We start from the raw sequence: 27,030 nt of genomic DNA on the forward strand, positions 1-27,030 counted from the left end.
TTTAACTTTTTTTGATTGTAAAGCAATATTGTTTAGCAAGTCTAAGATCTGCCTAGTTTAGGCTGTTTTGCATTGCAAATAGAGCTCGAACTGAACATGCTGAGGCAATTTAAAGTGTGACCACAAAGGAAAATACCTATAGCTGTACAGTATACATTTAAAGTAAGTCAGGACTTTTCGCCCTGTAATGCTAATTTTCAAAGGTTGAGAGCACCAGGGTTCCCACGGTTATGGAAAACACAGAAATATAAGTTTCCAGGCCTGAAAAAACATATTAACATATTAAATGTTTCTTAAAAATCCATAAATACACACAAATGACTGGAAAAGTAATTCATACTAACATAATAACTCTTAACATTTTAGTGGACATGTTATTGAATTGAGATGTGTGAGCCTATTTTAAGGGCCTTCTAAAGGGTGGGTGGATAATGTGTGTGTGTGTGTGTGTGTGTGTGTGTGTGTGTGTGTGTGTGTGTGTGTGTGTGTGTGTGTGTGTGTGTGTGTGTGTAGGGTGGCTACTTTGGGCAGATCAGGAATACTAAGAAGTCATCTCAGCGTCTGAAGGATGCCCTTCTGGATCATGAACTAGCACTGCCGCTCTGTCTGTTGATGGCCCAACAGAGGAATGGTGTAGTCTTCTCTGAGGGGGGAGAGAAACATCTCAAACTTGTGGGAAAGCTTTACGATCAGGTATGATTACCATGTCATTTCCTCTAATTCTGATTTCTCCCATGTAAACGTGTCTCATTAAAGCAAAGTGTATTGTGAATGCTGTTTCATGTTGTCTTTAAAACTACTCATGCTCTGTATCGCTGTAATTTCCCTCAGAGTAGGAACTGCTAATTAAAGCTGACCAACTGTGGAATTGACATGCAGAAAGATGAAACAATGAGTTTCATGAAAATGTTGATGTTTCTTTAAAAGTTTGATGCTTGTTTACTTATCAGACAATTTAAAATGCCACCTCTCATTATATAGATAGACAAACAGTCAGACTATATGGCTCCTTTAGGGAAAATTCAAAAAGAAATAGCTTACGAAATTGTGCCTTTTAATGAGGAAGGATCCTTTTTTTTAAGATGCAATCAAGGAAAGAACATATTCTAAAACATTTTATACCACTTTAAGGTCAGGTTTGTGAATTTGATAGGATGTCTCAAGAGTGTATAAATATAACTGGCATTCCAGTCCACCCGAGTGTCAAAACTATTAAGGAATAAGTTCACCAAAAAATTAAAATTGTCGTTTCCGCTCTCTCTCAAGTTTCTGGCCCTTATAACTTATTTTCTTCCATGAACACAAAATTCTATGTTTCAAAGAATGTTCATGCTGCTGTTTTCCGTACTACAATTCCATAAATTCCAAATCTTTTGAAGCTGGGGCTTTAAAATGTATTGAAGCCTAGGACCCACATTTAAGATGATCCCCATTGCAAGGGACCCCTGTTCCTCAAATATATATATATATTTTATATCCCCTTCTCTCCTAATTTGGAATGCCCAATTCCCACTACTTAGCAGGTCCTCGTGGTGGCGTGGTTTCTCACCTCAATCCGGGTGGCAGAGCACAAGTCTCAGTTGCATCCACTTCTGAGACCGTCAGTCCGCGCATTTTATCACGTGGCTCGTTGTGCATGACACTGCAGAGACTTCCATTATGTGGCGGCTCATGCTACTCTGCGATCCATGCACGGTTAACCATGCGCCCCATTGAGAGCGAGAACCACTAATCATGACCACGTTGAGGTTACCCCATATTACTACCTTCCCTATCTTCGAGGCCAATTTGCTTGCTTGGGAGACCTGGCTGGAGTCACTCGGCTCACCCTGGATTCGAACTTGTGACTGCAGGGGTGGTAGTCAGCGTCAATACTCGCTAAGCTACCCAGACCCCAACAAATAATTTTTAATTACAAATAGTTTTTATAGATATATATAGTAGAGAAGTCCCCTCAAGTAACAATTCAATATATTATGATTAAATAATGATAAATAGTTTTATTTAAATAATTAAATGGAATATCTATTATAAAAATAATAATTAAAATTAATGTATTTATTGTGGCAGTGGCAGACGAGTAAAGCATTGATGAGACAAAGTGACTTTAGAAGGCTTTATATTTATTTCCATATTATTAAACATAAGCCTATCATTGACCTTCAGGTCACAGCAATCCATTTAGCAAATGCAGCATAAACATTCTGCAAAACATCTTTTGAATTGACATTTTTAGGTGATCTAATCCTTTTATTAATTAACTGAAAAATGCAGTCTCCCAAAGCAAACAAAACTTTTGTCATTAAGAAACTTGCTGTTTTGAAGTGAAAGTACCCAGTGTCAGCCGTAGGAAAGACTCGCGTAGGGAGTTGTACAGAACTTCTGTGATTTTCATCCACCCACACTCTTGCAGTTTGCTTTTCATGTTTCGCAGCTGCGTAGCTCATTTACTCACTGGGTAATCTAATTGACTGTTTCCTCTCCCCCCGTGTTCTCTAGACATGTCGCAATTCACAGCAGATGGTGCTAAAAACTAACATCATCAGCAGATCCATTCTGTGTGGGACTACGAAATGATGCCCGGTCGATGCTTTTGTTTTGGTTTTTATTTTTTTGATCTTTTCCCTCAATGTCTCAAATTAGAGCGTTTAGCAAATAATTCCCTCTCGTGATGCCAAATTGTCTAAATAATTGCTCATGGTGTGAATGAGAAACATGAAACATGCTTTTTCCTGACATCAGTGGGGAAGCTTTTAATTATTAAATAAAAATTTTTTACGCACTTTGCAGGAAGTTGCTCACTGCTCATTACAATCAGCCGAAATATGTGGGGCTCGTTTGTGCCCGGTTATCACCGCATCTGATACACCACTGAGACTGACTCATCTCGCAAACTAAATATGCCTTCAGCATGATTACATTATTTATGCATAAGCACCCTGAAAAATATTATTTTCAAGTTAATTTTATAAATTTGTATAATTTTGCATGTTCAAACATCTATTGATATTCTTTAATTACATGTTACCTCTTAACAAGCACAAAGTTGTTGTTTTTTTTGTTTTTTTTGCACATGCTTTTGGTAAGGCATTTAAAACAAACTTCTAACCCCAAGTATTAAACTTAATAAAATAACTCGGACATGAATATATTGAGGCGAATATATCAATAAGGACATGAATTATACCTCAATTTGTGTTTTGTTGAGAAGTGCTATTAAGAGATCAGCCTTATGGTTTTTCACCTGGCATAAGTTTTTACATTAAAGATAACTAACTATACTCTGTGTTTCGCTTTACTGCAATTTAGATGCTCCTGTCACATAAGTCAAACAAGAGGCTTTGTATTAATTTTGTATATACTCTGGTGATTCAGCCCAAGCTGTATCTTATTTCAGCACGACCCAGATGAATTTGAGCTACAACACTGAGCAGTTCCCACATTGGAGTTTGTACTGATTTAAGCGGTAGATACTGTGCTTGTTCTAGTCTGTTCTGTGTTCAGAGAATGCAAATATTATTGCACCACTCTGTTATTTTGTTAAGTGTGGTTTCTTTCTGATGTGTTTATGCAATTATGAGTTGTTACAATTCCCTACCCATGGTAAATCTTTATAAATGCTGGAAAGACTAGCTTGCCTTTCTGCTCTGCATTTCATCTCCCTTTCCATCCCCTTTCTCTTTCTGCTGCAAAGAGATTTTTTTTTTTTGTGAATCATGACAGTCAAGCTTTTCATGGGACTTTTGTCAATCTGAACTGATTATAACACTGAAAAAAGGGTCAAGCCAATGTGTTCCTCTTTTGATGTCAAGTTTTGTTGTTAGCACACTCTGGTTAGAGAGATGTCACTCGGGCCGTCTTGTTACATCTGTTTCGGTCTATAGCGCAACAGTCTGGTTCTGGAAGTTAAAATCCCATTTATTTTCTCCATAGGTAGATGGATTTTTAACGATAACTCATAAAACATAAATGACAGACCTGTCGTGAGCTCTGAGGTTGTTAATCATTGGTATATGCTTCTGTTGAAGCCATCAGTCCGTGTTATTTCAATTTTTAGGGATAGTTCACCCAAAAATGAAATTCTCTCATCATTTTCTCACCCTCGTACCATCCCAGATGTGACTTTCTTCTGCTGAACACAAATTAAGATTTTTTGGATTAATGTTTCAGCTCTGTAGGTCCTCACAATGCAAGTGAAGGGTGCCAAAATTTCTAAGCGCCAAAATCCACGTAAAGGGAGCTTAAAACTAGTCCATATTACTCCAATGACTAAATCCATGTGTTCAGACACTATATGGCAGTTGTGGGTGAGAAACAGATCAATATTCAAGTATTTTTTTTATCATGTACTCTCCTTGACCAGTTATGGGTGATATGCATGAAGAATTTTAATCACCTAAAACAGATGGAGAATGTGAAGTGGAGATTGACTGAGCAGGATAGTAAAAAAGGACTTTTATATTGATGTTTTTCTCACCCACAACTATCATATTGGTAGAAACCTATCATATTGAAGACATGGATTTAATCACCAAAATCATCTGCAGTTCTTTTGTTGCCCTTATGTGAATTTTGGAGCTTAATAAGTTGGCACCCATTCACTTGCATTGTATGTACCTACAGAGCTGAAATATTCTTCTAAAACTTTCTGCAGAAGATAGATATGGCATGACTGAGTAAATGAGAATTTTCATTTTTGGGTGAAGTACCCATTTAAAATGGTTTTCAATAGCGGAATTTCAGGTAAGGAACTGCACTACCCATGATCCTGAAGACAAAGGGTCCACTAATAAGAGAATCGCACTGCGAATGACGTAAAAGAATCGTCTCCCTACACTCATATATCAATATATTATGCGCTTTTACTTACAATCAATAACTTGAAACAAATAATTATATATTCAAATTATTTTATATGATTACGAAGGCATGTCTTTCTAAACATTCCTCTGATGCTGAGACCAGGCTCATTTTGAGTCATTCTTGGTGGTTAAAACTTCTTTTGCCTTCATCGAACTGTTGCATGTTTTTAAGAAAATGATATATGATGCATGCTTTTATCTAAAACAGAGGAGAAAAGTCATTATTCTTCCTTTTAGTTCTCTAACTTTGTCCCACTATAGAGCAGCTGTATGGGAACATTTCTGTGGTTGACCCAATGGTCTGGCCATATCTCCCTCCCCTAGAATCTCTCCCCAGTGTCTCGCTCCCGCTAAATTGCTTTACTGTGCATCCCATCGATTTCAATGGAGAGGCTGTGATGAATGGCTTTAATAAAGCGAGGTGCAGTTCCCCAAATAAATGAGCGACCTGAGGATTTATTAAGAGCATCTGCATTTGGCTGGGAAATGAACATTGACCAGGAGAGGCACGTTTAATGATGAATGCTTCTCTTTTTGCTTCCTCCCTACAGTGTCACGACACCCTTGTGCAGTTTGGTGGGTTCTTGGCATCTAACCTCAGCACAGAAGACTACATCAAGAGGGTACCATCAGTCGATGTCCTCTGCAACCAGTTCCACACACCTCACGACGCTGCCTTCTTCCTGTCGCGACCCATGTTCGCCCATCAGATTCTGGTGAGTCCAACAAACAGTACAGTGCTGTTCCAAACCCTAGTGAGCTGCCTTACTGTCTACATAGGCAGTTACCTTCTAAGGCAGCATCCAGACCCAAATGGATCCTCACAAGTGCCTTGATTTAAAACCCCTACATAGGGAGCAATTAAAGGTAGGCCTCCCATGGTCATGAAAAACCTGTAAATATAACTGGATATGAAAATTATGATATCCAGGCCTAGAAGTTTTTAGTTATGCTTTATGCTAAAGTTGATTCCGCAAGTTTGATGTTAGGATGTTGCTAAGTTAATAACGTTATACACCTTAAGCACAAAAAATGCGTAAAGCACACACATATTGGGTGAATGGTTCATTTTGAAATAGATTGAACTTTATTTCAAATACTTGAACTATTGGATGAAAACAATATATATTTTTTTATTAAGGATTTCATGATTTTGAAATGTTTAAAAATACTACTTGAGGGGTGTATGTGTGCTCAATACACATTCACATTAAGAAGTCATTTTTTCATAATTACTGGTTCGAATGACATGTAAACTAGTATTTTAAATATTAAAACAGTTCCAAACATTTTCTCTTTTTAGTCAAGTTTAGTCTTGGTGACTTAACGTTTACAATTTTTTTTGTGTGGAATCCATCCAGTCTGATTATTAAATATTACATTTATGCAAAATTAAAATAACTATTGCATAATAGTTATATTTTTACTTAAACCCATTGGCTTTGTATTGGTCTTACTGCCATATATGTATTAGGCTAGCTATTTATCGCTAATTGTTTGTTTCTCAAACAACAGAAATGTGTGATTGGTGCATGTGAAGTTGAACAAATGTTGCGTGAAGTGTTGTAATAGGGTTGAAATTGCCCAGAATGCAATAATGCAATATTTCCCTGTTACTTCTGTCTTGATTTAACAATATTTAGTTTGCACATTACGATAAACTGTGAATTTTGTTTTTGTGTTTTGCCGCATTAAGACTTGTGTATGATATTGCCTGCCTTATGAATATTTCATACAGAGCTCATTTTGTGTGTTCCCACACCTCAAAACCTAGCTACAGCTCTCCAGGGCGGTGTTAACCGTATCTCTCTTTAACTCTAACGAGATTTACCGCCTCTTAATTCCACGTGCTAGCTGGCATCTTCTGGCCAGTTTATGCTTGAGAGAATTATAATGCTAGCCTGCTGTCTTTATTCTTCCCTCAGTCCAAGTATGACGAATTAAAGAAGGCAGAGAAGGGCAACAGGCAGCAACAGAAGGTGCACAAGTACATCGCAGCCTGCGAGCAGGTTATGGCCCCTGTACATGAGGCTGTCGTCTCCCTTCACTTGCCCAAAGTGTGGGATGACCTTCGACCCCAGTTCTACGCCACATTCTGGTCCCTCACCATGTATGACCTGGCAGTACCGCACAACGCCTACGAACGTGAGGTCAACAAGCTCAAGATGCAGATCAAGGCCATTGATGAAAACACAGAGATGGTAAGCAACATTTTGAGTTCATATTGGAATACTATCGTACTGCTTGTGGCGTCTACCCATTAGTGAAAGCTTTGGCAGATTGGTTTGATGGATAGGAATGCTAAAGCTCTGTTTTGAGGGACATCTAATTAGGAATTCAGCAAATTGGTTTTCTGTATGCACATTTGGACCCACCAGTAAAATTCACATTGGTCAGTGAATACACGTGTCAGAGAGTAAGCTCAATTTTCACCAGAAAATCACCACCTACGTTTTCAATACAGCAAAATCCACTATCGTTCGACCTCTAGTATATATATTGACAAGGAAAGCCCAGAGACTTCTGTTGTTCCTGAGGAGCTTTTCTCTTTAGCAGCCCTTGAGCAAGAAAAAGAAAGAGAAGGAGCGCTGCACTGCACTGCAGGACAAACTGCAGGAGGAGGAGAAAAAGCAGCTGGAGCACGTGCAAAGAGTCCTTCAACGCCTCAAACTGGAGAAAGACAACTGGTTACTGGCCAGTGAGTTTTCCAATAACTCTCACAATCACATCAGTGTTCAAAGGCTCTTCCTGTCTCCGTTCACCCCTGTTTCCACACTGTTCTCTTCTCAGAATCCACTAAGAATGAAACCATCACCAAGTTCCTGCAGCTCTGCATCTTCCCCCGCTGTGTCTTCTCGGCCATTGACGCAGTTTACTGTGCTCGCTTCGTGGAGCTGGTGCACCAGCAGAAAACGCCCAACTTCTGCACCCTACTGTGCTATGATAGAGTGAGTCCACTGCTTTAGATGCAACAGTACAGGCACTTTACATCAATAAAGGACAAACCTGTTAAACCATACAGCCATTTTGACATATTTAATGCAATTTGGATTGAATATTTTTAATTTTAGACTGACTTTAGTTACCAAGAATTTAATATTTAACAGATTTTGTCAACCCTATTGGTGCACCTTTTAATAGATACAGATTAAAAAGCACTAAAATTACATTTGAGCCAATGTAAGTACTACTCCACCAGTTTAGCCAAATTAGCTGGCCCCTATTAAGTAATTGCTAAATTTGCTACTCTGTTACTTATTCTGGGATAGTCTTAGTAGACCATTTAATATAGGATTTCATGAATGTATTTGAATGTATTTTATTTAATGCTAGAAATTTTTGGCAACAATGTTTGCAAGCCTCATTTAAAATGAATACAAAATAAAACATAACACACAATACATAGCTTGACCTCCTGAGGTGGACAAATACAATTTTATGAAGGTTCAGCACCCCTATTGATGAAGCAAGAACAACAAATTTTCTTGAATTTGATTTGGAACTTTTTTGTACCCAATTCATGTAAAACGCCACTGCGAGCCTGTTTGCTGTGTGTTGCATTGGTTAATGTTAAATAACTCGACTTACAAAGCTTTTCTGGGACTCCAGTTGTAAATGTGCTGTTCTCTTGTCCTCTTATCTGAATGTTTGAAGTATTTCCATTAATCAGAAGGCCTTCGTTCAACAGTAGCTCTCTCGCAGCCTACTCAATCTCTCTCTTGCTTTCTCTCTCTCCTCATTCAGGTATTCTCTGACATCATCTACACAGTCGCGAGCTGCACAGAGAATGAGTCCCGTCGTTATGGCCGTTTCCTGTGCTGCATGCTAGAGACTGTGACTCGATGGCACAGTGACAGAGCTATCTATGAGAAGGTTCTGTGAGCTTTCAGAACAGTCTGTTTAGTCTCCTGTTAAAATATTCTGTCAGTACTGTGTCTCCAATGCATCCTAGTCAAGACTAAATTTGTATCTGTGAAAACATGCCGGCTTCATGTGGAGCATATCCTCTTCCCTGACAGATCAGTGACTTAAAAATGTTCACTACAGACAAACTGATATTTCAGTCATCAAAAAGGACATTTTTAAAACGCATTTTTTAATTGCATGACTAATAGTTTTCTGGGCTTTGCTAAACCTGAGTTTTACAAATTAGTTTTGTTTGTTTCTGGTTTCTTCTCTAGGAGTGTGGCAATTATCCGGGGTTCCTGACTATTTTCCGAGCCAGTGGTTTTGATGGAGGGAACAAAGTTGACCAACTGGACTATGAGAACTTTCGGCATGTTGTCCACAAATGGCATTATAAGTTGACTAAAGTTAGTGTCTTACTCATCACACACACCACAACAGTTGATCATATGACCTATTAGTATTTTTGTTCAAGTCTTTTAACGATATTAAATGTATTTCTTAATATTAACTAAGTATTTGCTCTGAAATGGTAGAGCATAAAGTCAGAAGTTTACATACACTTGTTTAGTATTTGGTAGCATTGCCTTTAATTTTTTTTTTTAACTGGGATCAAACATTTTGGGTATCCTTCCACATGCTGCTTACCATTGCTGGAGTTTTGGCCCATTCATAGACAGAACTGGTGCGACTGAGTCAGGTTTTTAGGCCTCCTTGCTCGTGCACACCTTTTCTGTTCTGCCCACAAATTTCTATCAGATTGAGGTCAGGACTTTGTGATGGCCACTCCAATACTTTGACTTTGTGGTCCTTAAGCCATTTTGCCACAACTTTGGAGGTGTGCTTGGGGTCATTGTCCATTTGGAAGACCCATTTGCGATTTGAGCTTTAACTTCCTGGCTGATGTCTTGAGATGTTGCTTCAATATATCCACATAATTTTCCTTCCTCATGATGCCATCTATTTTGTGAAGTGCACCAGTCCCTCCTGCAGCAAAGCATCCCCACAACATGATGCTGGCAAGCCTCACCATTTTTCCTCATAACAATGGTCATTATTGCCAAACAGTTACATTTTTGTTTTGTTAGACCAGAGGACATTTCTCCAATGAGTAAGATCTTTGTCCCCATATGCACTTGCAAACTTTAGTCTGGCTTCTTCCTTGCTGAGCAGCCTTTCAGGTTATGTTGATATACGACTTGTTTTACTGTGGATATAGATACTTGTCTACTGTATCCTCAAGCATCTTCACAAGATCCTTTGCTGTTGTTCTGGGATTGATTTGCACTTTTCGCACCAAATTACATCCATCTCTAGGAGACAGAATGTGTCTCCTTCCTCAGTGGTATGATGGCTGCGTGGTCTCAAGGTATTTATACTTAACGTACGTTCATCTTTACAAACAATAATACTTAAGGCATTTGGAAATTGCTCCCAAGGATGAACCAGCCTTGTGGAGGTCCACAATTTTTTTTTGTCTTGTCTGATTTCTTTTGATTTTCCCATAATGTCAAGCAGAGGCACTGGTTTTGAAGGTAGGCCTTAAAATACATCCACAGGTACACATAAAATTCAGTATATCTCCTATCAGTTGCTAATTGTCTAAAGACTTGACAAGCTGCTTAAAAGCAAAGGTAACTTAGTATATGTCAGTTTCAGACCCATTGGAATTGTCATATAGTCAATTAAAAGTGAAACAATTTGTCTGTAAACAAATGTTGGAAAAATTACTCATGTCATGCACAAAGTAGATGTCCTAAGTGACTAATATGAAATCTGTGGAGTGGTTAAATTAGTTTTAATGACTTCAACAGTGAATGTAAAAATAAAAAGTGAATGTAAACTTCTGACTTCAACTATTGATGACAAGTTCTCTCTGTCCACATTATTATCATCAATCAATTATCATTTAAAGAGTTCACACAAAAATGAAGATTCTCATAATTTACTCACCCTTGTGCCATCCCAGGTGTGTATGACTTTCTTCAGCAGAACTCAAGAAAAATAGAAGGATATCTCAGCTCAGTAGGTCCTTAAAATGCAAGTGGATCGTGATCCGACTTTTGAAGCTCCAAAATTCACAGACAGTCAGCATAAACGTCATCCATACGACTCCAGTGGTTGAATTAATGTCTTTTGAAGCGACACGGTCTCTTTTGGTGCATAAAAGATAAATATTTAAGTACTTTTTAAATCTAAATCATCACTTCCGGTCAGCAGCAGTATGCGGTTGTGACGTAATCATGTTGGCATGTTCAAGCGAGAACCGCGGCATGTGTGACACACCAGTAAGAGCAGCACTGTTTACAACTGAGTAGGAGGAATGCTGTACAGAAGCTTCGTTGGTTTAGAGCTGTTGTGGTATCCGGGTGTCTCAACTGCGAGAATGTGAGTTTGAAATGTGTGATTTACATCCGTAACATACCAATGCGAATACATCACATGAGACCGAGTGAACGCAGCCCTCTTGTGACGTGAACGCACTTGCTGCTGCTGACCGGAAGTGATGATTTAGATTTAAAAAGTACTTGAATATTGATATTGTTGGCACCAAAATCGATCATGTTGCTTAAAAGACATTAACTGCTGGAGTTGTATGGATGACGTTTATGCTGACTGTCTGTGGTTTTTGGAGCTTCAAAGGTCTGATCACCAACCACTTGCATTTTAAGGACTTACTGAGCTGAGATATTTTTTTTCTGAAAAAAATAAAATAAAAAAGTAATTCACCATGAATATCATGAGGGTGAGTAAATGAGACAATTTTTCATTTTTGGGTGAACTATCCCTTTAATGTGATTACTGATATTTACTGTATTTAAAATTATTTGGATAAAGCATGGCATTTATCCCTAAAAGTGACTTCTTTCCTCAGGCATCAGTTCACTGTCTTGAGACAGGCGAGTACACCCACATCCGCAACATCCTTATTGTGCTTACCAAGATCCTGCCATGGTACCCAAAAGTGCTGAACCTGGGCCAGGCTCTGGAGTGCCGCGTCCACAAGATCTTCCAGGAAGAGAAGGAGAAGAGGCCCGATCTGTATGCGTTAGCCATGGGGTAACTGAGCAGAGAGCCAGCTGGCCTCAGAATTCTGAAGTGCTTTCACCACACTGGTTTAGGGGGGTGCAGTCCTATCTATCTCTTTCAGGAGTCTAGCTGGTGGTTCTGGGAAACCTTGAGAGTTTTCTGGGTTTTTAGTGTAGCTACTTTGTTTTTCGCCGCCTCTTGACAATGATATATAGGGGCCAAGAACTGAACCTGTTGTAGGTGTTAACGAGGCAGCTATTGAATCAGTTAGTGGTCTGATCGTTATTATGAATTTTCTGGCTGGTAGCTCTATGGTGGTTCCTAGAATTGTATAAAAGTAAGCTGAAAATCAAATTTATTCACCCAATAGATAGTGCACCCCAAAAACAAATTTCGTTGTCTGATCACTCATTTCAAAGCTGTATGACTTTCTTCCAAGGTGCACAAAGTTAGCCTCAGTCACCATTCACTATCATTGCATCTTTTTCCATACAGTAAAAGTGAAGGGAAAGTCATACAGGGACATGATGGAGACTAAATTATGACATCATTTTTCTTTTTGAGTGAGCTAACAGGGAGTTACTAGGTGTTACTTTGCAGAGGTCAGCCTTATTAAGGAAGACACAGATTTATTCTTTGCAGTTTTCTGCCACCTTTAGCGTGCGCTCTGCAGTGGGATTGATCAGATCTGTCGGGCTAGTGAAGATGGCCCAGAGTGTCTGGTAATCTCAGGCACATCATTAGGAACAAGGTTGGTTGTGGAGGAGACTTGAAAGCTCGTAATTTAGCACGGTCAGTCAAGGAAGAATGAGAGCCTCTTCATTGGTTCTTAATGAACAAAGTCCATTCAGCTATTGCACTCTGCCAACCGGAAGGCCTTTGTCCTGTCATGATAAGGCAGTCTTATCGGTTATTAACTGCAATGAGCTGTTGTGCTTCACTGGAGCTTGAATAAGTGACAAGGACTCTCATATGCCCCAGTGATTCCAGAGGGCAACTGCCTTTGCTATTCTCCTGAATGACAAGCAGCTCGAAAACAAACCCTAGTGAGCTACCTTGCTATCTGCTTACTACAAAGGCAGCTGCCTTCAACTATATTGAAGCCACAGAAGTGACTGATTTGGATCGTTCTACATGGGCAGCATCTCCATGTGCTGCATAAATAGCGCTTGTTGCATGAAGCGTACAGAAGACTTGACCCAACTGATTCTAATAGAATTAAACATTAGCATGCTGCTTAGTAAATGGCTCGATTTAGAGACACTAAAAATACAAAGTGCAACAAAAAAAAAAAAGTCAATTTGTAATGCCATTTGCAACTTTTTTTTTTTTTTTTTGCATCAACACTTTTCAGTATGATGTCTAGGTAGGCAGCTCAATAGGTTTTGGAACATAGCTGTTTGGTGTGAGCTGCTCGTATCGTTTCGAGAGACTTGTAAGTCGATTGATTAGGTATACCTAAGTGATTTTTTTTTTTATTTTTTTTTTTAATGGCTCTATCTTTCAATGTAGAAGTCGTAATACTTGTTGACATTTACTTTGTAGTGTGTTTATGCCACCAGTGGGATTTCTCATCACACCTCATCTTATTGGGCTGATGTTGGCCCTGTTCTTTGTGTTTCTCTGTAGAAACATGGAATCAACAAGAAATGAAAGAGGGAATCGGACCTTGTGTATATCTAAAATATGCTGATTCAGTTAACACTGATCAGGGTTAATATAGTTTTGAATTTTACATTGAATTTTATTTATTTATTTATTTATTATTTTCAATTTGTCCTTTCTGTTAAGTTTAATTTTTACTAGTTATTTACACTGACTACGCCCACATTAATCTGGATAAATTTTAAAACGTCACTTTCATTTCAAAACGTGCTCAGTCCACTGCCTTTTTTCAAAAAGTTCCTCGTCCACCTTTGATATGCTCAAAAGGGAAGTCACACTAGACTTCACGCTCAATTCACTCCCATTCACATGCAACTGAATGCGGGAGAACGGTAACGCAAAATCATGCGAAGAAATTTCGTGCGACACTGCGTACCAAAGTTCAAGTAAGTTTAAGTCTTAACTGCGAATCCATTCGACGAGACAACGCATGGCCAATTAAAGATCAAAATGCCACACCCTGACTCCTTGGCTCAAAACAAAGAATACATATTTTAAACTTGCGTGTTTTATTGTTACAGGAAATAGAGTATTGTTATTTGTAATGTCATCATTGCATTGTCCGATACAGATCTGCGTGCTCAAATTCTTGTGAGCGGCCCTTTAATCCCCTTACTGTGCATGTGGAAAAAAACGTGTTGTCTGAAATGTAATTGTCCTTGTGTTCTGCTGCTGGACAGCAATTCCAAATAAATGTCCCATCACAATTAATGGAGTGTAATGTTGAAGCAGTGACGTGCATGACCTTAGGAGTTTAAAGTACCTTGGAGTACCTTGACAGTATCCTGAAATATGAACATGATCAGTCATCACTGCTTTTGCCCCTTCTGCCCGTTCTGTCCACGTTACAGAAGTGAAGGTTGTTCAAAGTAACATTTATCTTTTAACAATGCTATCAAAGTGGATAGCATGCACAACAATGGTGCTACAACATGAGCACCATCTAGATTGTTTTGGGTTGGATCACATGACTGCATCACATGACAACATATACAGCATTTTCAAACGTATCCACTTGGGAGAACGTTTTCGAAAATCTCTGTATTTATGGACAAAAATTCAGCCTCTGCATGGACGGAAGGCCAAAATTTGCGCCACATCCGCACTAATCCGTTTGTTTAAAAAAAAAATTACGTATTCGATTTCCTAACTTTTTAAACGTTTTCCAAAATATGCGGTAATGGAGGGTGTTTTCGAAGAGCTCCATTTTCGATGGAGGAAAATTGTGTTTTTATATTGTGTGGATGAAAGCTAATTTAATATGTTTCAAGGGAAAACATGTTAATGTTGACGTTATATTAACTGTTTCCCCCTCAGTATAGCTGCAGTATTTCGGTCTTTTTATCAATTTTCTTTATATTTTAGGTCTGCCAAATTTAATGCATCAACTGATATAATTCATTTAACAGTGTTTAATTTATTTAAAATTTTTAATAAAGATCTAAATAAAATATAAAGGCTCTCTGGTTTTTAAAGTCCATTGTAAAAGTTGAGATTTTATAATGTATTCGATTGTCATGTTCATCATGTTTATTTGAATTAGGTTTGGACATATGGAAATGTATTTTAGTTTTCCTATTATGGTTTTTAGGTTACCTGTTTGTTTTTATTTTCATTTCAGTTAGTTTTTCATTCCATTTTCATTTTGTTATTGATGATAACACAGACACTATTATTGTCATACACCTGGCCTAAACAAAAACTGCCCTCTTGAGTATTTCTTTTTGAATCCATTCTTGAGTGCCTGTGTTGAAGCATTAGACTTTGAATTACCATCTGCCATGATTTTAACCGTGTATGTGACTTGCAGCTACTCTGGCCAATTGAAAGGCAGGAAAGTGCACATGGTGCCTGAAAATGAGTTCCACCATAAGGAGCTGCCAGTGCCCAGTGCCACGCCTGGTACGCTGCAGAACGGACCTGGCAACACGGGCAAGCCGGCCGCAACCGCCTCTGCCAACTCTGGCAAAGGCAAGGAGGGAGCCGTCGAAGACTCTGGTGAGTTAATGATGGTACGAGCGTAGAAGAAATTGTTTATGGCTGTGAAGCTTTTGTTATCGATTTGAGAGCATCTGGACTGGTTTATCCATTTATTAAGGATGTCTTTATGCTTATTTAACATCTACAAGCACGTTGCCATGGCATGCCACGCTCACTGTGGGTATTGCTTCCCTGAGGGAGTAAATAACAATTACTGTGTGAATTGGGTTAAAACGGCTTGAGGATACTGGCATAGCCTCCAACACACACACATACATTAACACAAAGATTAAACAAAACAAATGCAAATTAGACTGCTGCACAGTATTCAAAAACCTATTCATTCCATCCCAGGGCAAAAATAACTTTCCAGTGTTAAAGGAATAGTTCACCCAAAAATGAAAATTCTAACATAATTTGCTCACCGTAATGTTGCTCGGAAGTAAAATCACATATGATTTTATATTATTTGTTATTGGATTATTTTTGTTTTTTATTGTATGTCCAAAAACATTAATGTGTTATTAAAGGGAAAGTTCATCCAAAAAATTCTCTCACCCTCATACTGACTTTGTGTTTTCTACAGAAGAGAGAAAGTCATGCGTTTGAGATGGCACAAGGGGAAGTAAATGATGAGAGTTATCATTATTGGGTTAACTAGTCCTTTGATAGGCTTTGATAAACAATTTTAGAGTGCTTTACCTTTGGCTTTTTATCCCTTTAGAATGTCCATTGTACTTCCCTCTTTTTTTCCCTTTTCCTTAAATCTCGAAGGATTTGTCGGGTGTGTTTAAATAATTCACTTTATATGGAGCACAATCTCTGTTTCATGCACATTTAATGAGCTTTCAATGGCACATGAAGGATGCCTGCAATTCCCCAGCATGCTTAATGCCCACATCAGCGGTTAGAGTAGTGCAGCATGTACTTAAATCAAGAGCATATTCCATAACTCTGTCACTCGTTCACAAAAAAACGACCTTTACCTTTATTTTTTCTTTATTGTTATAGGCAGTTAGGTCATATTGTTATTGTTTTATATAAAGCCATAGCAATTACTTTATCTTTTTGCAGTTCCTTATAGGGAAAGTGCACCCATAAATGCGAATTTTGTCATTTGCTCACCCTCGTTCCAAACCATATGACATTGTTTTCTTGGGAGCACAAAATGACTTGTGCAGAATGTTAATCTCAGTCACCATTCACAATCATTGCATCTTAATTTCCATTCAATGAAAGTGAATAATGACTGAGACTGAACATTCTGCCTAACATCCTATTTTGTGTTCCAAGGAAGGAAGTCATGTGGGTTTGGAATATCATGAGGGCGAGTAAATGACAAAATGTTGTCCCATTAAATAATGATACTATCATCTCTCTTCGCCTGCCCTTTTGTGATGTCTGTGTTGCCTTGATGTGTTTACAGATAAATCCAAGGACAAATCTCAGGTGGCTCAGAAAACTGCCAGCAAAAACAGCACTGCAGCAAATAAAATGAGCAGCAGCAATGGAAGCAGCACTCCAAACAGGTACTTCACCCAAGACCCGACTCTCCATGCCGCGCTAGTTTGCAGCTGTAGCAGAGAATGATGTACTGCTCTCATCTCTTATATAACGTTATTAAAAGTTGAAGCCCTGGGGTGCGAAAGTTTAGCAGGGTCTTATTATTTCAAACTACTCGCCAAATAAATCAGTCCTTTATCAAAGTCTACCTTCCTTATGAACTGTGTAATCAAATTGAACCGCGTTCCAGGCAAGAATCCTGTTACAATTCTATTAAATTGAGCAATTGAGGCGAGAAATGCCTTGGAAGGAGCGATCTCTGAAGAGCATGGCTGTTACAACAATTGCATGATGGCCCATCAAATTGGCTGTGTAAAACATAATTTTGAAAGAAATACTTCAATGGTGTCGTGTGGAGACCGGGGGAAGAAAGGTCCCCTTTAATTTCCATTCAGGAAGCGTGTGAATGGAATGAGTTTGTAATGGATTTCTGAGTGTTGTAACATGATTTGGCGGGGTCAGGTAAAGTGGCATTGTCAGGAATTTGTAATTCACCTGAGATGAGAGGGCGGGGAGGTCACTATGTGATCTGCTTGAATAATGAAGGAAACCATCAAGAGGAGTCATCACATTCTCACACTGTCGCTCAGGGAGTATGATAAGATCAGCGTTTTAATTGAAAAGGTCATATTCTAGCTTAATGCGAAATGAAAGGCTAAAGTCATTTTGATTTCTTGATTTTCTTATGCAAGTAAAAGTATTAAAACATTTATTAATAAATTGATAAGATCAAACATTTTTATTAAAAAGTACAGCAAAATGGGCTTTAGAGCTGCTAGAGACTGTTGTGTGTGAAAATCCCAGGAGTTACAGAAATACTTAAAACAGCCCGTCTGGCACCAACAATCATGCCACAGTCCAAATCACTGAGATCAAATTTTTTTCCCCATTCTGTTGGTCGATGTGAACATTAACTGAAGAGCCACACCTGTTTTTGGATGATTTTATGCATTGCGCTGCGAGTAGATAATGACATGAATAAATAGTTGTACCTATTAAAGTGATCGCTGAGTATATATTTATTAATCCATTAATTAACAATACAATTGGTGAAAAAAATGTGTAGTTAGTTATTTAGTAAAATCGTATAACCATTTTAATAAAACTAAATTCATTAACACATGATCAACAAATAATGTCAATCTCATTTTAATGAAGGGAATACAGGTGTTTGTGTACAAGACTAGCTACTGTTCATGCTAAGCTAATTTTGTGTTAGATAATAATTTTTCTAACCTATCTAATAGTTCTCACTCCAGGAAAAAAAACATCGGATTTGTGCCTGGTTCTTATGTAACATTTTACCAGCAACTCCAATGTGTTGGGACTATTCTGAATCAGAACAACTTATCAAAATTCATATTGCTTTTTGTTGTTTAAGAAAGTCTTAGAGAATTTTCCTTGGTATTCTTAACTTGCACTATAAAAGATTCTTTGCAGATGCTGAATGAAAGCCTTATAAATATATTTTGGTGTCATTGCAATGGTTTTTCAAATATTTAGTAGACTTCAATTCATTCCTGCTCTCTTTACAGCACTAAAGGGAGCAAAGAGAAAGATGAGAAAGAGAAGACCACAAAGGAGAAAAAGGAGAAGAAAGAGAAGAACCCAGGGAGCACTCCAGAGGCCAAGGCAGGAGGAAAGGAGAAGCAGAAGGAGGAAAGATCCAGCAAGGAGGAGAAGCCCATCGATGGCAAGGAGAAGATACCCAAGGCTGACAAGGACAAGAGGAAGGAAGACAAGAAGGACGAGAAGACCAAAAATGATGGGAAATCTGCCGAAAAAGAGTGGTCCAAGGAACGCGACGTGTCCAACGACAGCAAGATCAAGGAAAGCAGTAAGATGGAGAAGAACGCTGGGGCCGGGAACCTGAAGTCTCTTGTGCCCAGATCTGAAGGAGTCGAGTCAGAACGGGGTAAGACTGCTCTCACCTTGTTTGCAATAACAACCTCAAAGAAAATTGACAGAGTTAGATATGGTTAATTAGACTTCTGGGACCATACTGTTTGGAGAAACCTGACTTTATTGATTGATTTATTTGAAGAACTCACTTTTAAAACAAAGGTTGGAGCAAACAGACCAAATTGACTATAGTTCACACATGGTTGATGTGAACATTAACTGAAGCTCTTGACCAGTGTCTGCATGATTTTATGTACTGCAGTGCTGCCACACGATTGGCTGATTAGATAATCGCATGGATGATTGTTGGTGCCAGATGGGCTGGTTTGAGTTTCTGTAACTGGTGATGATCTGGAATTTTCACACACAAGAGTCTCTAGAATTTAATCTGAATGATGCCAAAAACAAAAATCATCCAGTGAGTGGCAGTTCTGTGGGTGGAAATGCCTTGTTGATGAGAGAGATCAACAGAGAATGGCCAGACTGGCTCGAACTGACAAAGTCTACAGTAACTCATGTAACCTCCCGTTACAATTGTGGTGAGAAGGATATCATCTCTGAATGCTATTCTGATATGCGGGTTAGCACTATTTTGGTCGCACGTGGGGGACCTACACAATATTAGGCAAGTGGTTTTAATGTTGTGGCTGATAGCTGTATATATACACTGGCAGCCAAAAGTTTGGAATCATGTACGGCATTTGCTGTTTCAGAAGGAAATTGGTACTTTAATTCACTAAAGTTGCATTCAGCTGATCACAAAGTATTGTCAGGATAAAAACTGCTGCATCACTATTTGAAAAAGTAATTTATCAAATCTAGACAGGTCCCTTTCCAGCAGCCATCCCTCCAACACCTTATCCTCGAGTAATCATGCTAAATTGCTAATTTGGTTCTAGAAAATCACTTGCCATTATGTCAAACATTGCTGAAAGCTATTTGAATCATTAAATGAAGCTTAACATTGTCTTTTGTGTTTGTTTTTGAGTTAAAAATGGCAAAAAAAGAAACCGCTTTCTCTAGAAACTCATCAGTGAATCATTGTTTTGAGGAATGAAGGCTTTACAATGTTTGAAATTGCCAAAAACTGAAGATTTCATACAAAGGTGTAACTACAGTCTTCAAATACAAAGGACAACTGGCTCTAACAAGGACAGAAAGAGATGTGGAAGGCCCAGGTGTACAACTCGCATGTCCTCAGCTGACAGTTTCATTGAATTCTACCCACTCAACACCAGTTTCATGTACAACAGTAAACAGAAGACTCAGGGATGCAGGCCTTATGGGAAAACTGCAAAGCTGTCGTTACTGCATGTGGCTGATTTTTTTTTTTTATGAGAACTCTTTGAAGTAGTTTAAGATCTTCTGAAAAACAATTCAAATTGTAATGGTCATTTTTCACATTATTAATGTCCTGACTATACATTGTGATCAGTTGAATGCCACTTTGGTTAATAAAAGTACCAATTTCTTCCCATAAGAGCGTGTGTGTGTGTGTGTGTGTGTGTGTGTGTGTGAGAGAGTCATCCTTTTAGGAAGTTGGCAATATAAATGACCTTCTACTTTAAATCTATAGAAAAAAGCTGCTCAGTGGTTCTGGTAAACTTCTCCTTTTTGTTTCATGGAAGAGAGAAAATACCTAACAGCATGAGAGTGGAACTATCCCTCTGAACATTTTAGGTGTGAAAAGCAGATAAAACAAAATGTTTTTTAATTTTTTTTTCCAGAACAAAAAAGGCGAAAGCTTGACACTCACTCATCACCGTCGCACTCCTCTGCAGTTAAGGTTAGTATGGCCTGAGGAGAGCTGTACACTTCTTTCCTGTTGTCCCTACCTGTCGGAGATCACGTGTTTTTCCAAACCTTCCTCATCCCACTGCGTCAGCCTAGAGGAGTTTGAGTGTATGCTTCTGGAGCCCAGCTGTTGTAGGAGAGCAGTGGGGGGAATTTTGCATCCTATGGACATTTTTTTGGGGGAGGGGGATATATTTTTACAATATGTCAAATATTTAAGATAAAATTCCAAGGACTTCCTATTATCTTAAATTGTACCACGTGTCTCATTTTTGCTCAATGTATTTATGCTGAGAGTATCTAACCCAAGTGCCACATTTTTTTCCCTCCCTTTTTTATATAACAATTTTTTGTAAGATTGTAAATATATATTTATTTTTGTAAATCGTCCTCCCCTTTTTGAAATTTTGGAGTCATAGCATATTACTTGCTGAATAAAGTGAAAAGTAAGAAAGATAAATACAAATCTTTTTAAACTAAACCCAGAAGAAATCAAGCCAGATCTTCTTGACAAATGCAACTCCAAGAAGAAGTGGGATGTTTTACCGGTCTTATTGTATCACCGATCTTGGATCCCCTGACATGAATGCGCTGCTCTCCACCGCCACTACTTGCTTTTTTGGTCCAACATGATTTACATTTTTTTTGAGCCACATTTGCTCTCCGGGGTTTTGGTGTTTGTAATTGCCTTGCCATGGAAGGGGATTCAGTGAGAGTTCCCCAGACATCTGCATGACCAGCGGACAACCTCTTCAGCATCCAGAGAAACCTGTGACGCATCATCAGCAACTACTGCATTCAGAGAAAGGCAACCAGGATAAGTGTGGGCAAAGCCTTCCCAGAGGAATCTGCCTATCCGTGACCTGGAATCTTGTTTCAATTGTCTATGAACAAGACCTCATACCAAAGTGTACACAAGCTCCTTATATTCTAGAGCCCTTTATAAATGAATCCTAGCTGAGTATCTTGTTTAATCCTATTCATAATCCCCATAGTTAATTTACAAAATGTATGCTCTATTTTAGACCTAAGATAGACGTTGAGACTTTTACCATTAATGCACAGTTGCAGTGACGCACATGTAGGGTGAAATAGTCGAGTTCATACTCGCGTTAGGCTCCAGAAGTCTCTTCATCTCTAACCATGTGAAAGTTCTAGTCTTTGAAGGTCTATATGGGGATGTGTTGAGTGACGGCCAGCCTCCCCGTCCATCCTTTCTCCTGCTGTGTGCCATCATCTCCAGCTCATGTGTCATCTCCATTCATTCCTACAGGACAATCTCAACGATCTCAAGGACTCTGCCTCAAAGGTTTGGACCTTTTTCATCTCTAAACTCTATCTATCTAATGCTGTCTCCAAACCTTGTGAGCTGCTTATTTAGACAATATTTTTGAGCATCATATGTATGTATGAAACATTCAAATGAACATTTTAAAATGAATTGCAGCAACCAATTCTTAAAAATATGCACATAGTGCCATGGTCTCATTAGATAACATGGTGTCTTGTTGGATAATGTTTGTATGTTTGAAACATGCCTATGATGTCCAAAAATGACATTTAGGTAGGTAACATGGTCTCATTAGATAGTATTTGCTACAACACTTAATTGCACGATGGCCCATCAAATAATGATGTCTGAAACACACCTTACACACAACATGCTCCAGAAATGGTGTCTAGGTAGATAACATTCATTTTGATGTTTGTATGCCTATGTTGCCCTTAAATGACATCTAGGTAGATAACATTTGTTTGAAAGGTCCAAATGATGCACAAAAATAGCGTCTAGGTAGATAATGAGTCTGTTCCAAAACCTAGTGAGCATCCTAAGGAAGCAGCATGGTGAGGCATCATAGGCACGCTTCCGACGCAAAGGCTGTTCCAAAGCTAGGTATTTTAATTTGCTGTAACATCGTATGTATCCTTATCTGGCTAGGAAATCTCAGAATGCACCATGATGAGCTTGGTGGAAAAATAAATCCAAAATAGTGGACGAAATGAGAGAAATTTGGATTATAAATATCCTCATTCCATTCAATATGGAAAAGTATTGATAAAAAATAATTTAATATCATAGAAATTACTTTTACCCAAAATGTGTGTGTGCTATGCGTTTTTATGGTCATTAGAGGTTCACGTCTTTCCCTTTGCATCACCGGTGTTGAAATACATTGTGAGCCGAGTCTCGTGCACTGCGTGTGTGGAGCACTATTTGAAATACACATGGAGTTGCTGCCTATGTAAAGTGTTCCAAATCGTACTCTTGTGAGGCATCATTTAAATAAGGATGCTGCCTTAGAAGACAAGCTCCCTATGTAGGCAGCTCACTAGCAAAAGTTTTATAACGGACCCAATATTTCTTTCGAACGTCCCAAATGATGGCCAAAAATGGAGTATAGGTTGATGACATACGTTTTGAATTTCTAGTTAGATTACATTCGTTTGTATGTCTGAAACATCCCTATGATTCCCAGAAATGGTGTGTTGGTAGATAACAAGCATTCATTCGAATGTCCCAAATGATGCCCAGAAATGGTGTGTTGGTAGATAGCATTCATTAAAATGTCCCAAATGATGCCCAAAATTTCGCCTAAATAGATAACGTTTGTTTAAATGTCGACCAAAAATGGTGTCTTTTTGGTCGAATCCTAAATGATGCCTGATAATAGTGTCTAAGTTGATGACATTGGTTTGAATGTCTCAAAAGATGGCCAAAATGGCATCTACTTACGAAACTTGGTGTCTAGTTCGCTCATTCACCCGTATGTCTGAAACACGTCTATGATCCCCAAAAATGGTGTCTAGGTAGATAGCATTCATATGAACTTCCTAAATTATGCCTGATAATAGTGTCTAAGTTGATGACATTGGTTTGAATGTCCCAAAAGATGGCCAAAAATATAATGCATGTAAAGATTGCATTCATTAAAATGTCCCAAATGATGCCCAGAAATGTCACCTAGATAGTTAACATTTGTTTGAATGTCCCAAACGATGACTTAAAATGGCTTTTAGTTAGATAACATTTGCTTGTATGTCTAAAACATGCCTATAATCCTCAAAAATGGTGTCTAGTTAGAGTAGATAGCATTCAGTCAAACATCCCGAACAATGCCCTAAAATGGCCTCTTGAAAGATTAAATATATATATATATATATTTTTTTTTTATTTGTTCAAACAGCTCAAACATGCCTATTATACCCAAAAATGTTATCTAGGTAGGCAGCATTTGTTCGAGCATTTCAAACACATGTCTATGTTGCTCAAAAATATTGTCCATGTAAGCTGCTCACTGTGTTTTCAGACACCACCAATCTGTTTATCGCATCTTTGCCCAGAAAATTAATTTACTGTGTATGTCATGATTGCATCTGCACATTATATTATTGTACTAAATGCAGGTATTAAGATTAAGCTTCCAAAATATGAACTTGGTCTTTAAAAAGTCACTTTTTCCTTCAAAAGATACTCAAATATCCCTGAAACATGCTGCATTGCTCTCTTCTGCTCGCACATTCCTCCCCACCCCTGCAAGGGCATTTTATATTCTGCTAATGTATTTTCAGCCACACAATATCCTATGCTCTTCCTGTAGCTATGCTCTCCTGGACTTTTCTTACAGTCCCCATTGTCTGATTGGACTCTGATCTTCTATTTCGCCACTCGTCTCTTCTGAACTGCTCCTTTTAACTGCCGGGGAGAAAAGTGTTTTTGCAGTTTGGTCACTGAATGATGTTTGAAAATATGCTGATGGTGCCACCTGAAAACACAGTCCAGCTGAATTTTGAGCAGCCTGTTATTTTAGTTGATCCTTTACTCCCTCTGATGGCCTGTCCTCAAAAGTATTCCTCTGTTATCCTGCAGTGTCATCTTGATCTTGTGGAGAAAAAGATGCCTTCTAGCCTTTTGGTCTCAGCATGGATATATATTAGTTGCTGACTTTAGAATTAGTTGCTGACTTTTAACCCCATATGATTGCGAAATGTATTGTTTTCCTGAAACGGCAGTATTTATCTCACAGGAGTCGCTCATTTGATATTCAAACAGTTGTGTGTACGTACTTGTAATTCAGTTGTCAGTTCATATTCTGTAGGTGAAATAGTTTTATACATGCCTTTTAATTCAGCTGTCATTCACACTCTGGAGGTTTGTGTGATTTAATCTCTGCTGTCAGATTCTGTGGTGAGCCTTTTTTTCTACCTGCAGATGTGACAGAGGTATAATGTGATGTTGGAAGATCAGGTGTCTTCAGGGAACCTCTAAATGACATCATGTGGGGTTATCACTACCCTAATATTGGAGTAGTCAATACCAGTACACACAAACCAAATGTATATACCACAGTAAAAATATTATTTATTTATTTAAAGGTGCAGTATGTAATATTCAGAAACCCTTGTTATTAATAACACCTGTGGCCATTAAGTGAACTACAGCAGCTATCTGTTGCTCGTGATCATGCGCACACACCATAGGGACACGAGCATCGACAAAAACAGACACTGAACGTGATTCACCGGCATCATGCTGACAGATGAGGCAGCCTAATTAAAATGTCACCGTTATGATTGTTTTACTAGAAACTTTGAGACTGCATATTATATTTGACTCTCCAGTGCTGGAACAGGGCTAAAACAAAGTGTGGATATAGGTCTGACTATGCGAGACTAGTTTGAAGTAATCCCTTTTCTTTGCATGATTACATGTTGGCTAGCTAGCCAGCTTTATCACTAACTGTTAGCTAAATGTGGTGGATGATGACGGTAGCGGTTCATAAAATAGACTGTACGTTATAAATATGTTGACACAGTTCAGTATTAATGTGATTCCATCACAACTGTCTTTTTGATATTGATGCACTATTGTTTTATAATAATATAATATATATATATATATATATATATATATATATATATATATATATATATATATATTTTCTGTAACCCAGTTACATTACACTAATGCATGGGTCTTTTTGCATTTTCTTGAACATTGTCTAGCATTCATTTAATGTATTATTGTAGTTTACCTTGCTGAATAATTACAGATTAAGATGTGCAGGCAAGATCAAGTTAGCTAAAATGACACCGATCAATCCTTATGGCGTTATATTTGACATGCATTGCAGTTCTTTAAGCTTGCCTGTCCAATAAGAAGAATGCCAATTCAGGGTCTTCAGGACAAAGACTCATTCGTCCTGCAGCAGTAACAAGCAGTCTCTCTCTTGCTCGGTTGGCCTTCATCTCTGTCTCTCCCACATTAATCAGCAGAGCATCTGTGGATTTGAACGAGAGTCTGCGATGGCAGTTTTCCAAGCAACACAGACCACAAGCTACAAAGCATTTTACACGGCAGTTCAAGAATCATATTTATTCTCTACACTTTCCATTTTTTCCACCCCATTACAACACACTTCTCAAAAATCTTGATTTCTTTTTTTTCATACCAATCCTGTTTTCATCTTTGACGTATCCGCTTGGAGCATCAGTTACTTATTCTGTATAGATAACTTCCATCTATAACGTTTTTGTCCTTCTCATGAATAAATGGCATCAGCAGTTTGTTGTAGGTTTTTTTTGTTGTTGTTACTAATAACTAAAGTTGAGGAGTGCTAGACATGATGGTTTGGGCAGTTTACTATGTTATGGAATGATATTCCGGACATAATTCAAAAGGAATTGCAAATTGTGCATTACCGTTTGCATTTTCGTTTAAGCGAACGCACAGTGACTGCCAAATTTCAAATGGAAAAGCAAAGTCCGTTTGCAACTGTGTTTCCCATATCTTATGAGTTTTGGCCCTGTCATATTTAAATAGCAATTTCAATTACCACGTCTGCTTTTTCACTTTCTCAGCGTTGCTATGTAGCCAGCCAAAACTCAAATGGAATACTAATTCCCTTAGTATTTCCATTTCCGATGCCTTACACGGAAACCTGTCAATCAGGGTCAAGGGTGGGATTATGCTATGGGGCGTGTTTGTCTTGGGAAGTGCGCGATTTGCAATTGCGTTTGGATTGTCACATTTTATGCGTCCACAAATTGAAAACACAATTGCAAATACAATTTGCAATTCCTTTTGAATAATGTCCGGAATATCATTCCATACTATGTCATGGATTTTCATTTCAAAGTTCATATAATACGGGACCGTGACATGTAAATAAGCACAAACTCCAAATCTGTCATTCTCTGTGCAGTCAGAGTCGCTTCAACCAGTCGCGGAAGTGACCCAATCTGATCTGGAGAAGAGACCGGGAGAGATTTAAAGTTACGTCGATCGATAAGATTCACGACACTCGTCTCTCACCCCGCTGTCTGCAGC

At 38.4% G+C, this 27,030-nt stretch overlaps 1 protein-coding gene across 3 annotated transcripts in view; it reads left to right on the forward strand.

Moving 5' to 3' along the window:
• Positions 1 to 27,030, forward strand: part of LOC127662996 (THO complex subunit 2-like) — an 84,817-nt gene that overhangs the window by 49,251 nt on the left and 8,536 nt on the right. For 2 of the 3 annotated variants that reach the window (XM_052154368.1, XM_052154367.1), the window contains exons 21-33: positions 514 to 693; positions 5,414 to 5,578; positions 6,788 to 7,063; positions 7,416 to 7,560; positions 7,653 to 7,810; positions 8,607 to 8,735; positions 9,044 to 9,175; positions 11,644 to 11,828; positions 15,274 to 15,461; positions 16,870 to 16,972; positions 18,542 to 18,921; positions 20,636 to 20,694; positions 21,976 to 22,011. In XM_052154368.1, coding sequence (XP_052010328.1) covers positions 514 to 693; positions 5,414 to 5,578; positions 6,788 to 7,063; positions 7,416 to 7,560; positions 7,653 to 7,810; positions 8,607 to 8,735; positions 9,044 to 9,175; positions 11,644 to 11,828; positions 15,274 to 15,461; positions 16,870 to 16,972; positions 18,542 to 18,921; positions 20,636 to 20,694; positions 21,976 to 22,011 — 2,136 coding nt within the window. The remainder of the gene's footprint in view (positions 1 to 513; positions 694 to 5,413; positions 5,579 to 6,787; positions 7,064 to 7,415; positions 7,561 to 7,652; positions 7,811 to 8,606; positions 8,736 to 9,043; positions 9,176 to 11,643; positions 11,829 to 15,273; positions 15,462 to 16,869; positions 16,973 to 18,541; positions 18,922 to 20,635; positions 20,695 to 21,975; positions 22,012 to 27,030) is intronic. The other variant, XM_052154369.1, reaches the window with a different exon arrangement.

This window comes from Xyrauchen texanus, chromosome 23 (genome assembly GCF_025860055.1).
Source record: "Xyrauchen texanus isolate HMW12.3.18 chromosome 23, RBS_HiC_50CHRs, whole genome shotgun sequence".
In the NCBI taxonomy this organism is placed as follows: domain Eukaryota; kingdom Metazoa; phylum Chordata; class Actinopteri; order Cypriniformes; family Catostomidae; genus Xyrauchen; species Xyrauchen texanus.